Genomic DNA, 14,878 nt, shown 5'->3' with positions numbered 1-14,878 from the left:
TACAGACCAGGTTATCTCCCCCAGGCATGTTCTAATAAGTACATTCTCACTTGTGGGGAGAATGGAAAAGGAATAGCAGTATCATCCCCAAGGGGGTGAAAATTAGTTTGGGGGGGCATGTAAAAAATTAAACTGTTTTAGGTGTAAAGCACAGCTATATATTTAGTACATACACAAATACATTGTATACCTATGTTATTAAAATTTCATGGGGTGGATGGCTAGGAAAGAAAATGTCTACAAAGGCTCCTTAGAGAGGTGATAATGGGGAAAAAAATAAAAATTGAGAAATGCCACTCCATGACGAGAAAGTACCAAGGTTCTTAATGGTAGAACTGCAAGTGAGAAGTGGCTGACAGTCTATGTACATGATATGCTGGAGGAGAGAGACAGGGAGGGGGAGAATGAATTAGAGGGAGGGGGAGGATGAACGAGAGGGAGGGGGAGGATGAACGAGAGGGAGGGGGAGAATTCAGAAAGGCTAGAGAACAAGGAAGGAGGAAGGGGCTATGACAATATAGAGGGTGTATTTGGGACACAAGCTACCATGAAGTAAGTTAAAATAAACCAAGTCAATACCAGGGCAAATGTTACTATTTACTGAAACAGGAGTGAGGAAGTCCTTCAAAAATGATCTAACAACTGCTGTCACTGACATCCTTACTAAAAGTGTGGAACATGCATCAGCAATAGTGCCATCACCTGGATCTGTGCTTCTCAAACTTAAATGTGCACATGAATCACCTGAGGGTCTTCTTAACACTCAGATTCAGCAGATCTGAGGTGAAACACCAGATTATGCATTTCTAGGTGATGCTGATCCTGCTGGCTCATGGACCACACTTTATACATCAAGGATCCAGACCAGTGGTTCTCAATCTTTAAGGTGTGTTTTGCTAATACACAGACTGCCAACCTCATCCCTAGACTTTCTGATTCAGTAAAACTAAAATGAGGCCCCTGAATTTGCATTTCTAGAAAATTCCCAGATGATGTTAATGCTTTTGGTCAAGGGACCACATGTTAGGAACCACAGATCTAGACCAGAGTACACAAACTATGCCCCCTGAAAAATCTGGTCCACCACCAGTTTCTGTAAATAAAGTTTTCATTTACATATGGCTGTCTTACTGTACTGAGAGTTGCAACAGAGCTGGTACGCCCACAAAGCTGAAAATATACCCCATCTGGCCCTTTACAGAAAAAGTCTGTCAGCATCTTAAATAGACTATCATTATTAAGAGCAAACTGGCACAATCTAAATATAGTGCTATAGGTTTACAATTAACATGTATGAATTATAGTTTTAAAATTCATATTATTTTAGAGTTCTTCCCTTTAATATTGGATTCATATTTTATAAATTCAAGACTGTTTAAAATTAGTTTTCCCTTTATGCTTCCTTAATAGATTAAATTTCATTAGATGTTAGATCATTTAAGATAAAAGTGTGAGAAATTATTTTACTCATAAATTTGATTCAAAAATCAACCTACTTCCACAATCATCCAGCCTTTCATTGGTTTACACTGCGGGGGAAGCTCCAAAACATCCAAGTGGTACACTCCACCGAGGGTTGTGAATTGGCATAAATCAACCTCATTGTCTTCAAAGATATACGGCTTTTCATTAGCATTCTTGATCAGCAAAAATTGTGCTAAAGTTAATCAGATTAATTCAGTTTCTAAATAGATTGTAACAATTTGGCATTAGGAGGGAAAGGAAAAAATTCTGGAAATGAAGTTTTTATTTAGCTACTAAAACATCAAAAAGTGGTTAATTCAAAACTATTCACAAAGCTAACCTTCAAAGTAGTAATAAGCATGTATAATGGTAGGCTAAAGGGGAGGGCTCCATTTATAGCTTATATACCAACACTTTTAAGAATGTGTATCTAAAAAGCATGTTACAATTAAAATAACTTCAAAAATACATTGTATCGCAAGAGGAGGAAAAATAATTTTCCCTTTACCTTCTGAGTTCTCAGCTGAACTTTTATAATAAAAGACAGATTAACAAGAGGAAATAAACCACTCATTTATTAATATGTATACCTCATGTATACCTCATGTAAACATGGGAGATTACCCAGGGAAAAATGAGTAACTTAAGAGGTGGCTCAGAACTCTGGCTTATACAGCATCTTCAACTAAGAACAACAAATTTGTGGGGAAATGACAAGACAAAGGAAACCAGTTTCAGGTTTCTGAGGGTAGAGAAAAGGACTAGTTAGTAAAGTTCGTTATGCAGATTCTTCTGGTCCCCTCTCTGGGCTGATAGGTCTGAAGTTGAATCTGGGCATTAACCATTGTCACTCTTGGTAGAGAGAGGAGTGACACCCTTTGAAATTTATGTCTTGTTTTTAGGCAAATAGGGGGAGGGTAGGCAGCTTTTCTTGCATCTGCATCTTTTTTATTTTTTTTTTAATAAACATATATTTTTATCCCCAGGGGTACAGGTCTGTGAACTGCCAGGTCTACACACCCCACAGCACTCACCATAGCACATACCCTCCCCAATGTCCATAACCCCATCCCCCCTCCCCCAATCCCCCTCCCCCCTCTTAATCTTGTGAGATTAAGAGTCACTTATGGTTTGTCTCCCTCCCAATCCCATCTTGTTTCATTTACTCTTCTCTTACCCCCTTAACCCCCCATGTTGCATCTCCACTTCCTCATATCAGGGAGATCATATGATAGTTGTCTTTCTCCGATTGACTTATTTCGCTAAGCATGATACCCTCTAGTTCCATGCATCTGCATCTTTATAATTGTTCTTAACTTAAAATATCCTTATGCCAAAGTGGCATATTTGGGGTGGCATATTTTGCTACCCTTCATTATAAAATAAGAAAAGGTGGCTTAACACAAAGTTTGTTACCTGACAAATTAATGTTTTTAAACTGGACATTAGGGGGCTAAAAATCTTAAAGAAGAAAGTAAAGTGGTGAAAAACATAAATTTTCGTCCATATATTAAAGCTAACCTTTTTTTTTTTTTTCAACAAAAACAGGTCCACCTCATTAAAAAAAAAAAAATAGGGACAGAGGCTTTAAAGTGAAGAACTGTATTGGATAACTACTTCTATAGCTAAATTTTATGGGGAAATTCTATAATTCCATAATTCTCAGTGTACAATCAAGGGAACATATTAAATCACATATCACTAAGACCATTCCCACCTGTCCACCAAAAGTCTTTCCAGTGTAGATAGATAAGGGAAATCAGATTGCTTATAGGTTCTACCCCTTACTTACTATGTAACCTTATGCAAGATATGCTAATTAACATGTCTTTTCTCTCCTTCCTCTACAAAAGAGATATTAGTATCTACCTACTGAATTTGGGGAGTTGTAGTTAATACATGTAAAAAGCTTAGAACTGGTGTCAGACACACAGTAAAACTTAGGAAGTGCTAGTCTTGTTATTTATCATTTTAATTTTCCTCTCCCATAAAAGGAAACACACTGAGAAGTCACTGAATTTAACCCATGTACAGCAGACACTGAAAATTAATGACAATATGCAAATAAAATTCCAGTTAAGCAATTGCTCTTTTTCCCTTGTATACCTTCAATAAAATGCAGACTTTAATTTCAAATTTATGTAGTTAATAATCCATTTACCTAAAAAGAAAGAAAAAGAATACTGTCTCTAAATTCAGGCATTTATGGTTAGGGGATTAACATATATATTATTTGGGGATTAGCATATAGAAAACCTCAGTATTTTGGCAGAAGTTCATGAACTGACTCTAGTATCCTAACAGGAAAATTAACCTCCTCAGGGCTATAGAAAAGTTCTGAAGATATAAACCTAGTTGGCTGCTGAAACAAAAGTGTGCTGGGAAAAGTGAAGAAGTAGACAAGAAGTATGTTATGAAAAATATGCTAAAAAGTCTATAGAAATGGATTCCTTAGAAGTTCCTGGGAAGTGATGTACATAAATCTCAAACTAAAAGATATGCAAATTAGATATCACTATCACTTTGACATTTTTAAACTCTCTTCAACTGTTATTTTCCAAGATTGAATACAAAAGGGTTGAGAAATTTACGATTATGTACGTGTTTGTGAATATTCATTACAACATTGTAATAATAAAAAATTAGAAATAACCTTACTATCAATAAAGACTTAAATAATGTTCCATTATTGGAATGAAATTATACAGCTACTAAAAAGGTTATTAATATGTTTTGACCTAGGACAGTGTTGAACATTATTCATTTAAGTAAAATATGCATTATGTTCTATGTATGTCTATAGCCTATGCTACATAAAATAACAAATTATTATTGATAAAAAAGTAATTTTCAAACATTTGTATGCTACTTCATGGTTTCATTAAAAATCAAAAGAGAGCTACAGAGAGAAGAAATACAAACAGGAGAAATTTTTGTTAATACTGGTTATTTCAGAAGAGGGATTATGAAGAATTTTCACTTTACATATATTTCTGCAACATCTGAACTTTTTTATGCAACATCTGCATTTCTGTTGTAAGCTGGAAAATCCCAATAAAGTTAAATTCTACTAACATAATTTAGAAGAATACCTGATAAGACTGTTTCACTTAATAATTTCATCTCCAGTTCACATTTTGTGGCTTCAGAGTCTTCCTGGACAAAACTCTACAGAAAACACAAGGACAGAAGGGTGACGGTCAGTGTCTGCTGCAGCCCAGATTCACTCTTAACTCTCTTCCCACTCCAGTTCCCACTTCCGATGCCTGCTACCTCAGTTTCTGGGCCCCAAACTGACACTGCTCTGGCAGAAAAAATGGATTCAAAAACAGTATTTTAAATTTCAGTGAAAATGAGAGCATATCTCCACAGAACCTCATGAGGGCGGGAGCTAGACTGCTCAGATTCTCTGATGACAATCCTCAAGTATAAAATCGACTAGGAAGCAATGCAAGCTATAAAAATGTTATTTATTTTTGCATTTTTATTTTAGCCAAGTTTTAGATTTTCCTTGATTTCCAAGTTTTAGATTTCCTTGATTTTCCTTGATTTCAGCCAAGTTTTAGATTTCCTTGAGTCCCAGAGAGCAATCAGCTCTCTGATAGACTAATTCCAAAGCCTGCTTTTGGGTAAGCCTCTCAAGGAAATTAAAGATGCCATGCATCAAATAAGGTATAAGATACTATACTGTAGAGTAGTAAAATGAGTATTTCAATAGGAGGACATAAGATCTAGAATGTATATCTAAATCTGCCACTAACTTACTTTTGTAAACTTGAGGAAGTCCTCGAACCATTTTGGGCCTCAAATTCCTGCTCTAACAACATATTTGGTACTGAACTGTGTGCCAGATACAATAACACATCTTGTAAACAATCCTAAGAGATGGCTATATCTTCATTTTACAAAAAAAGGAAACTGAAGCTTAGGGAAATTACTATTTTAAGAGTCAAATAAAATAATAGAAGTAAATAATTCAAATATAGTAAGGCTGTGTACACTGTAAAACTTTGGTTTGTGTGTGCTTATATTTGCAAACTGGATAATATCCAGCAAACTTCACTTGACCCCATATACTATCTGTACTTCTAGAGCAACAGAAAAGTCTTGTACCAGAATTTTAGTCAGAAGCTAGTTAATCCCATCATCTCTCTCATCTTCAACCACCATACAGTGCCCAGTCTCACTTAATAATTTATCATAATAATCAGTGCTTGGGTGGCTCAGTGGGTTAAGCCTCTGCCTTTGGCTCAGGTCATGATCTCAGGGTCCTGGGATCGAGCCCCACATCAGGCTCTCTGCTCAGCAGGGAGCCTGCTTTCCCGTCTCTTCTGCCTACCTCTCTGCCTACTTGTTATCTCTGTCAAATAAATAAAATCTTTATAAAATAATAAACTATCTTTTCCATCATTCTTGTCACTGTATTGCCCTGTGTCATCTTCTTGAGCACTTTTACACTACTGCCTTCTCTGCCAACCCATTCCATGGCATTTCTGAAACTTCTCATTTACGGACTCATTCATTCAAAGAATTTTCAGAGTGCCTAAATTGTACAGGTATTGCCAGATACTAGAAATAAACAACAAAAAAATGACAAGGTCCCTGACTCAACGTGCTCCCAGTCTATTAAGGAAAGCAGGTAAAGGAATAGTTACACTACAGTTTTGTGGCTACTCTAGTAAAAAGTCAGGGGGTCCATAACAGGAATATAAAGAACAGTTAATTCTGTGGGGAAAAATTGCATGAGTGAGTGAAAATAGGAAATGCTACCCAAAAGTTGTAAAGTTTGAACTAAATCTTGAAAGATAATTAGGCTTCCTGAAAAAAATTGGTGGGACAGAATTCCAGTGTGAGTGAGGGCAGAAAGGCGTGAAGCAAAACAGAGTTTCAAGCACCTGAAGTACTCAGGCATTATGGTTGGGGTGAGACATACTAAGAAGGTGTAAAAATCTGAAGCTGGAGAGAGGGGCCAGAGTGTAGAGTTTAGATGACACTTTAAAGACTAGAATTTCTCCTATGGGTAAAAGGGAGCCTAAAAAGGACTTAATGGGAAAGTGGTGTGAAGAAGTTTGCATTTGCAAAGAGTTTTCTGGTGGCCAGCTAATGGATGGATTCCTTAGTGGAGAGTAAGAAGTCCAAAGAGGATCAGGGTCTAACTCAAGGTAGAAGCGATCAGGTTCATTAGAAGTAGAGCATATATGGGAAATGACATGGAGGTAGAATCAACATAACTTGGATGGTAACTTGATACAGAAGATAAGGGACAGGTGAAGGCTGATTTTCAGGTGTCTGCTTAGGTGATAAAGTGCACGGTGATAGTTATCAGGAAAAGACAAGGAGGAAGGACAGGTTTGGAGAAGAGTAATGAATTCAATTGTGGATGTGCTGAATTTGGGGTGCCCATGGACATCCAGGTGGCCTTTGACATTATCATTAAAAAGCCAGTTGCATTTCTTTCTTGCAGGAAGGATTATGATCATTAAAAATACCAAAGGTATCGGGCCAAAATTCACATCTTCAAAAAGTTGAGAATTCTTTAGAGTTTAGACCAAACTGGTTTCTTGCCTTGCAGGAAATCTAAAAATTTAGGTTTTTCCAAGGAACTCTCCCCTTGATAGCCACAGTACCATGGCATGCAACATCAGGGATTTATCAGCCTCGAATTTATCATGATAGGATAATCTTGTATTGAATACACTGACTTCACCTAAGTCAGAATTTTTACTATTTTATGTTACTGTTTAGGTCAACGGACTTTTTTCTGAAGCTAGACCACTTGATGCCGGAAGCAATGTGTCAGTTTACATGGTAGTGCAAGCTCCTTAATCTTGCTAACTACTCCCGAGTGTCTTGCTGTCCTGGCAGTTGCACCAGGAGAACACACTCCTGCAAAAGCCTTCAGCTCCAAACTGCATCTGCTGACCATATAATCCTTCCTGGTTTTTCATACATTATGAAGTTCCTTGTGTCAGTTGGCTATGAAGCTGAAAAAAAAAAAAAAAAAAAAAAAGCTTTTTTCTTCATATGATCATGTTTGTCCTGTTTCATCATAACTGTTTTTACAAAACTGGCTATTTTCCATAGATTTTTTTTCCTTCTCCAAATAAAACTTCAGCACTGTTCTGTCAAGTCTCAAAAATTACCAATTGGAATTTTTACTTGAATTGTGCTAAATTTAAACATGTATAATAAATCTATAAAAACAATACATGCTAAAAACTGCCTGGAAACATTGACAGAATATGAAACAGAAGGGAGCTGAACTATAACTTTTCAGTGAGACCTGGGCTCAGTAGATACAGGAATTGGCTTATAATTTGGGAAGAACTTCACAGTACACTAGCAAAGTATTTTTTATTGTAAGTTAATGTGCAGATGTTGTAAAATGGAAAATTTTTAATATATATAGAATTTGAATTTGATATAAAACAACCTGGATCATGAATAAGATCAGTGGAACCAGAACAGAGTTTCCAGAAATAGATTTCATGGTCCACTTGGGAGTTTAGCTTTTGGCATTTTAGACCAGTAAGAAAAACCTACGTTCATGTGATAAGTGTTTTGAGACAGTTGGTTAAGATTTGAAATAAACTTAGATTCTTCCTACTTTACACTAAAATAAATTCCAGACGGATAAAAGATTTCAATGTAAAAAAACAAAGCTAAGCCAACCAAAAGCCACAAAACTCACTCAAGTAGTTGATGAGAAAGTATATGTTGACATCAACAATTACCAGTGCAGTTGGTGATCCTGATATTGCACAGCTGCAAAACATCAGCACTCAATACAAATTGGTCTAGAATCCTATTGTCCATCAAAAGAACATCTATATAAAGGAAGTTCATTGATCTGAAGTCCATTTTTTTTTTCATCAAAAGGTGATTTACATTTAGAGCTTCAGAACAAATTGTTGGAATTGGCTCTTCATAAGGAATTAAAATGAATTTTGAAAACAGTGTCATTTGCTTTATTTTGTCTAAAAGCTAAGAATGAGTATCCTGAGTCTGCTGAAGTCTCACTTATTCCTGTGGCTTTAATAGCACCAGCAGTCCAGTGGTTTCCAGATCAATGCTAGCGATGCTCTTCAGGACGCCCACCCTCGGTACCACTCCAGTCTAGAAGTGCAGAGCATAATGTGCATGGGGACAGGGCGCTGGGCCTGACTGCTCAGAGCTCCAGGCTCACATAACTTACCTGATATTTCCATTTGTGTGTCCCCAAAGTACCATGCCCAAAATAAAAGTTTTGTTTCACCGTCACTCTCAACCAGGTCAGCCTGTTTCTGTGCATCTCAGTAAACTGTACCACCATCTGCTTAGTTTCCCAAAATAAAAACTCCACAAGACTGTTCATTTTACCTGCAAAACATGTCCCCAAAATAACCACCTTTCCATTTCTCTTACTACCACCTTTGACCAAGCACCACTGCTTCTAATGCCTCCCCACTGCTATTTAACCAGATCCTGGGGGCTTCTATTCTAGCCCAGCACAATCCATTCTCTACATAGTAGCCAGAATAACCTTGCAAAGCTATAAATCACATCATGCCACCCTTCCTCTTACAAACTCCTAATGGCTTCCCACTGCATTTACAATAAAACCTTAACTTCTTACTCTGGAGTGCAAAGCCCTGCTTCTTCTGGCTTCTGCTTTCCTCTCTGATGTCATCATATACCACTTTCCTTCTTCCACCATATGTCAGGCTACTGGCCATCTTACCTGGCACTCATTTCTGGCTCATGATCTTTGTAGTAATTGTACTCTCGGACTAGAATATTTTTACCCTATTACATAACTGATTCCTCCTAGTCATTCTCAGCTTAAATAATAATTCATCATACAAGCCCTCCCCAACCACCCAATCCAGTTACCATCAGTCACTCCCATAATCCTGTTTAATTCTGTACATGACATTATTACTACCTGTTTTCCAGTTTTTCTTATTTATTGTTGGTTTCCTATGACTTGTATATAAATCATGAGAGCAAGAATCTCATCTGTCCTTTCATCACTGTCCTTTGAGGGAAGAACAGTATCCGCATACACAGGTAGACATTCAAAAATATTTGTTGAGGAGCGCCTGGGTGGGTCAGTGGGTTAAGCCTCTGCCTTCGGCTTAGGTCATGATCTCAAGGTCCTGGGATCGAGCCCCACATCGGGTTCTCTGCTTGGCAGGGGGCCTGCTTCCCCCTCTCTCTCTGCCTGCCTCTCTGCCTACTTGTGATCTCTCTCTGTCAAATAAATAAATAATATCTTTTAAAAAAAATTTGTTGAGTAAAGAAATAAGCACAAGTTCCAGGGTATGACCATGGAAATGGGTCACTGAAGCAGATCTGTGGAAAGCTGAAGGTCTTTGAATGTTAATGCTATATTTTTACATGGGTCATTCTCATGGATTTTTAATTTATCCATAATGATGCCAAGGAGTACCTGAATCTCTAAGGATATTTCACATCTTTACACTTTTTCGCATAACCAGAAAAATTTCCTTTCCTTCTCATCTAAACTTCTCCATGCCTATCAAAAGATTTAGTTCAAATATTACTTCATCAGAGAAGACTTCTTTTCACTGTTTTTCTTTTGGATTAAATGTGATCTCTTAACTCCCATCCATAATCTCTCTCGTTGCACATATCAGAATGTATGGTAACTGTTACTGTTCTCCACAAGATTGTTAGTTCATTTACTGTTCTCCACAAGATTTGTAGTTCATTCATTTAGTTCACTCATTCATTTTAGTTCATTGAAAATAAAGATAATGTTGAGTTTCTTATAGAAGGTACTTAGTAATGTTTTATATATATCTACTCATATTTATGTTAAATCTTGTATCTTTTTAGAGTATCTTAAAGACAAAGACTATTTTTAACTTGAACTTTGAAAAGTTCAAAGGCCCATATATCATGCATGCCCCGTAGATCACTATAATATTTCTGAAGGTGATTATTGTCTTTTTAAAAAAACTTCTTATAAATGTGTGATATTTAAATTAGGCCTTTCTAAAAATTTTGTAAGCTATATAAATTGGGAAGATATTATCCAATACCTATAATTTTATTGTGTTATTATTAAATTTAAATTAACTAAAATATGGTACTAAGAGCCCTCTAGTGGTGAAGTTCTTAATAGACCTATGGGAAAAAAGATAGTTGGCTCATGTTCTAAGAGAATTAATTTTTTTAACAAGGTGCTAAATGCTTCTTATTTGTGATCATATCACATATCACATACAACTCAGGTATTTGGGTAATTCCTTCATTTTTTTTAAAAGATTTTATTTATTTGTCAGAGAGAGAGAAAGCACGCAAGCACAAGCAACAGGAGAGGCAGGCAGAGGGAGAAGCAGACACCCTGCTGAGCAAGGAGCCTGACATGGCACTCGATCCCAGGACCTAGAATCACGACCTGAGCTGAAGGCAGATGCCTAAACAGCTGAGCCACGCAGGCATCCCTAATTTCTGCATTATTATACCAACAATTTGTCTTGCAACCAGCCTCCAAATTCATTAAAAAGGAGAGATATATCTTATTAAAATATGCCAAACTAAAATTTTAAAGGTAAGCAGTTTACCCTAAATGAAAAAATAAAGTTATATAAATAAATCTCTTCCTCTAAATCCAAAATATACTAAGTTTTCCTACTGATGTTACAGGTAGTCCCTAATTTATACATACACTTAAACACATGTACACAGATACATAAAAGTTAAATTTCATGAATTTACGTGCCAATTAAAAAAATTAAGAATACACTTGCCAAACAAAAGTGTTGAGAATGACATTTAGGGTTATGATAGTCCCTATACCACTGTGATTATAAAGGAATACAAACCTAACTGTCCTTCATATATTTTGCTTCAAATTCATTCTAAGTTCCAAAAGGACACAAGGAGCACTTCTGAGGAGTGGTGGTGGAAGTGGAGCCTCCCTATCACCACTTGTATTATGTCAGAGCACGAGGGATCAGAACTGCTGAGGACAGGGTCCCAGAGAATCTGTCCTGACAAGCTTGAAGACTGCCTAAACAAAGCTAAGTGGTTCCCATCCACTCAACTGTAATATAAAGGGTCTTAAGCATTTCTAATACAGAATAACTTAAATGTGGACAGTAGTTGATTCCTTGATACGGGTGGCTGTTTTTTTATGTAGTTGTTCACAACAAATCAGACTCAAGTCAGGGCCTACTTTTAATCACTTAACCATACATTCATTCACTTATTTCATCATTCATTCAATAAACGTCCACTGAACCCCTACCACGTACCAGGCCTGTGCTTATGGTAAATACGAACTCTGTCAAGACTATGCTTGTCCTCAAGATCATAATTATTGTTTAAGGTTAAGAATTCTGATAATTAAGCAGAATAAGAATGTAGTAGAGACATCTAATTTAGCTTAAAGGAGAACTTTATGAGGTAAAATTTAAGGTAAGTCTTTAAAGACAAAGAGAGGGGCGCCTGGGTGGCTCAGTGGGTTAAGCCTCTGCCTTTGGCTAAGGTCGCTTGGGGTCCTGGGATGAAGCCCTGCATCAGGCTCTCTGCTCAGCAGGGAGCCTGGTTCCCACCCCCCTCCGCAGCCCTGCCCACCCACCTACCTCTGCCTGCTTGTGATCTCTGTTAAATAAATAAACAAAATCTTAAAAAAAAAAAAAAAAGACAAAAAGAAGTTAGGTGCAATGGATGAGGATAATGGGTGGAAGAGAATTTCCCAATGACAAAATAGCAAACAGGGTTATCACAGAGTCTTACGAATTTCTCCCTTTAAAATTAAAAAAGGAAATACATTGTTTCATTTTCTATTAGAAAAGTAATGTGTGGAAAAAAAATGTGTGTGGGTTCAGTACTTGCTTATTGTAAATTCAAACAATACAGAAGTGTAAAGAAAAATTTTAAAATCACTGATAATATAGAATCATCTCACTTTTCTCACACTCCGCACATCTGACCACCAAAACAGCCACTGTTTGGTGACTAGGCTTCCAGACTTTATGCATTAACAAGTAACAGAAATCCCCTCACAAAACAGAATCCTATGGCTAATGTGGTTTTGTAACTTGAATAAGTATCTTAACAATACATTTTCAGTATCTTTCTATATAAAAGTATATAGGTTCCCACTCAAGATGGTGTTGTAGGAGGATCTTGAAACCACCTCCTCCCACAGACACATCAAAACTACAGCTACAAAGGGAACAGTTTCCTCTGGGGCTGGGGGGAGCCCAAAACAAACTGAGTGACTCCCACACATTGGGTGGACGAAAAAAAAACCCACATCAAAGTGGGTAGGAAAGGCTGAGACACAACCTTGCCATGAATCCCACCTCCCTGCAGTGACCCGCAATTGGGAGGGAATACATAAACATCATCTTCTCTCTGAGGACTGAAGTATCTGAACCCCATATCTAGCACCCTAACTCTTAAAACCTGCAATTGAGAGACCAGCTCCTAAAATACCTAACTCTGACAGCAGATGGGGCTTGTGTCCACAAAACCCACAAGGCCACAGCAAGCTGAGAAAGAGCTAAAAGGTTCCCGTCCAAGACTTACCAGCCTCAGGGCCTAGTGCAGAAGCAGCTGACTGAAAATCACCTTGACTTTCTGTGAAAGAGGCTTATTAGCTTATCTTAAAGTATAGGCCTGAGGGCCAGGCATCTAATTTAACACACATCTACGGGCCTACTGAATGACTCTTCAAAAACAGAAACCAGTGGGCACTATCTCAGCGTTCTCGCTCTGTCTAGCTCCAGATGCTAGTATCTCCCAGAAGGGAGCTTGTAACCTTTTTCTGTGTGCGATTTTTTGCAGCTGCCACCCAAGGGGACACCTCTAGATTGCTCACACACGAGTCCCATAAGGCTATAACAAATAGAGAAAGAGTTCTTAACTGGCCACGGTCCCCAGGGCACAGCAGAGAGGAAACAGACCCAGGAGCTAGTCTTTTTGTGAAAGAGGCCTACTGAGCTTATCTAAACAGCTGTAGCCTGATGGGCAGGCTTCTAATTAAAAACACGTCCAAGGGCCCACTGTAATCCTGTCCAGAGACTGCAATGGGCGGTCTTCTCTGCTCGCTCTAGAGCACTGGTATCCAGCAGAGCTGAGTTAGTACACATGCTTGGTGCCCTTGAGTTTTGCATCTAATTCCCTGGTTTTTGTGGCTGCTGCCCAGGGGACACCTCTTGATTGCTTGGGGATGGTAGCCAATGGGCTTGTATTCACGAGTTCAACAAAAAACAGTTGCAAAGAAAGAGTCTTAACTGGCTATCACCCCAGGGCTTAGCTCAGAGAGGGAGCAGTCAAAAATATCCTTCTTCCAGTACTCCTGCTGCCTGAAGGCCTGGCTTCCAGTCAGCCTGAACCTAGGTGCTGATTGAGACCCTCAGCTTCGGGAAACTGGTGGATCTTGGTGCATTCTCAGCTACTGAGAGCCATTAAAAATAAAGTAGCCTGCTTTGTACAATCGCAAAAGATTAAAAGACAATGAAGAGCTAGGGCAGGGCTGAAAGATACATTTTATCCGCTACTGAAGCTACTCCGAGACTGGGAGAGGCGCTGTTTAATGCACAGAAACCAACACAGGGAGTCAAGTCAAATGAAGAAACAAAGGAATATATTCTAAAGGAAAAAACAAGATAAAACCTCAGAGAAGAACTTACTGAACTGGAGATAAGTGGCTTATCTGATAAAGGTTCAAAACAAAGGTTGTAAAGATGCTCACCAGCATCAAAAGAAAAAGGGATGAACAAAGTGAGATTTTCAACAAAGAAAATACAAGAGTGTGGAATAGAAATCACAGAGCTAAAGAATACAATAAATGAACTGAAAAATATAATTAATAGACTCAAAGACAGGGCAGTAGAATTTACCCAATCAGAGTAGAGAAAGAGTGAGAAAGTGTGGAGATAGCTTTAGAGACTCACAGACATTATACAGACCAACACTCACATTATAGGGGTCCCAGAAGGAGAAAAGAGAAGAGGGTGGAAAACTTATTTGAATAATGACTGGAAACTTCCCTTTCCTGGGGAAGGAAACGGACATCCAGATTCAGAAAGCCCATAAAGTTCCGAAAAAGATGAACACAAAGAGATCTGCACCAAGACACATTGTAAGTGTGAAAAGTAAAAGACAAGGAAAGAATCTAAAAAGCAGCAAACGAAAAATATTTCATGACATACAAGGTAGCCCCCATAAAACAGTGAGCAGATTTATTTCAGCAGAAAGTTTGCAGTCCAGACGGGAATGCCCCAATTTATTGGGCTAAAAGAAACAAACAAAAACAAAAACAAAAAGCCCTGACAACTAAGAATACCTGGCAAAGTTATCATTCAGAACTGGAGGAGAGATAAAGAGCTTTCCAGACAAGCAAAAGTAAGAGTTCATCACCACTACAACAGCCTTATACATAAGAAATGTT

General features: G+C 37.9%; 1 protein-coding gene across 7 annotated transcripts in view; it reads right to left on the bottom strand.

Annotated features, from left to right (window-relative positions):
* Positions 1 to 14,878, bottom strand: part of CASC1 (cancer susceptibility 1) — a 61,437-nt gene that overhangs the window by 8,025 nt on the left and 38,534 nt on the right. For 6 of the 7 annotated variants that reach the window (XR_004382368.1, XM_032855237.1, XM_032855238.1 and 3 more), the window contains 2 exons: positions 4,557 to 4,632; positions 1,497 to 1,657 (listed from right to left, as the gene is read on the bottom strand). Coding sequence is in view for 6 of the 7 variants with exons in the window: in XM_032855237.1 (XP_032711128.1) it covers positions 1,497 to 1,657; positions 4,557 to 4,632 (237 nt within the window). In the remaining variant the exon portion in view is untranslated. The remainder of the gene's footprint in view (positions 1 to 1,496; positions 1,658 to 4,556; positions 4,633 to 14,878) is intronic. The other variant, XM_032855240.1, reaches the window with a different exon arrangement.

Source organism: Lontra canadensis, unplaced genomic scaffold (assembly GCF_010015895.1).
Source record: "Lontra canadensis isolate GAN:19392208 unplaced genomic scaffold, GSC_riverotter_1.0 scaffold9, whole genome shotgun sequence".
NCBI classification, from domain to species: Eukaryota; Metazoa; Chordata; class Mammalia; order Carnivora; family Mustelidae; genus Lontra; species Lontra canadensis.
Note: the sequence above shows the minus strand (reverse complement) of the source record. Positions and strands in the feature narration are given on the sequence as shown.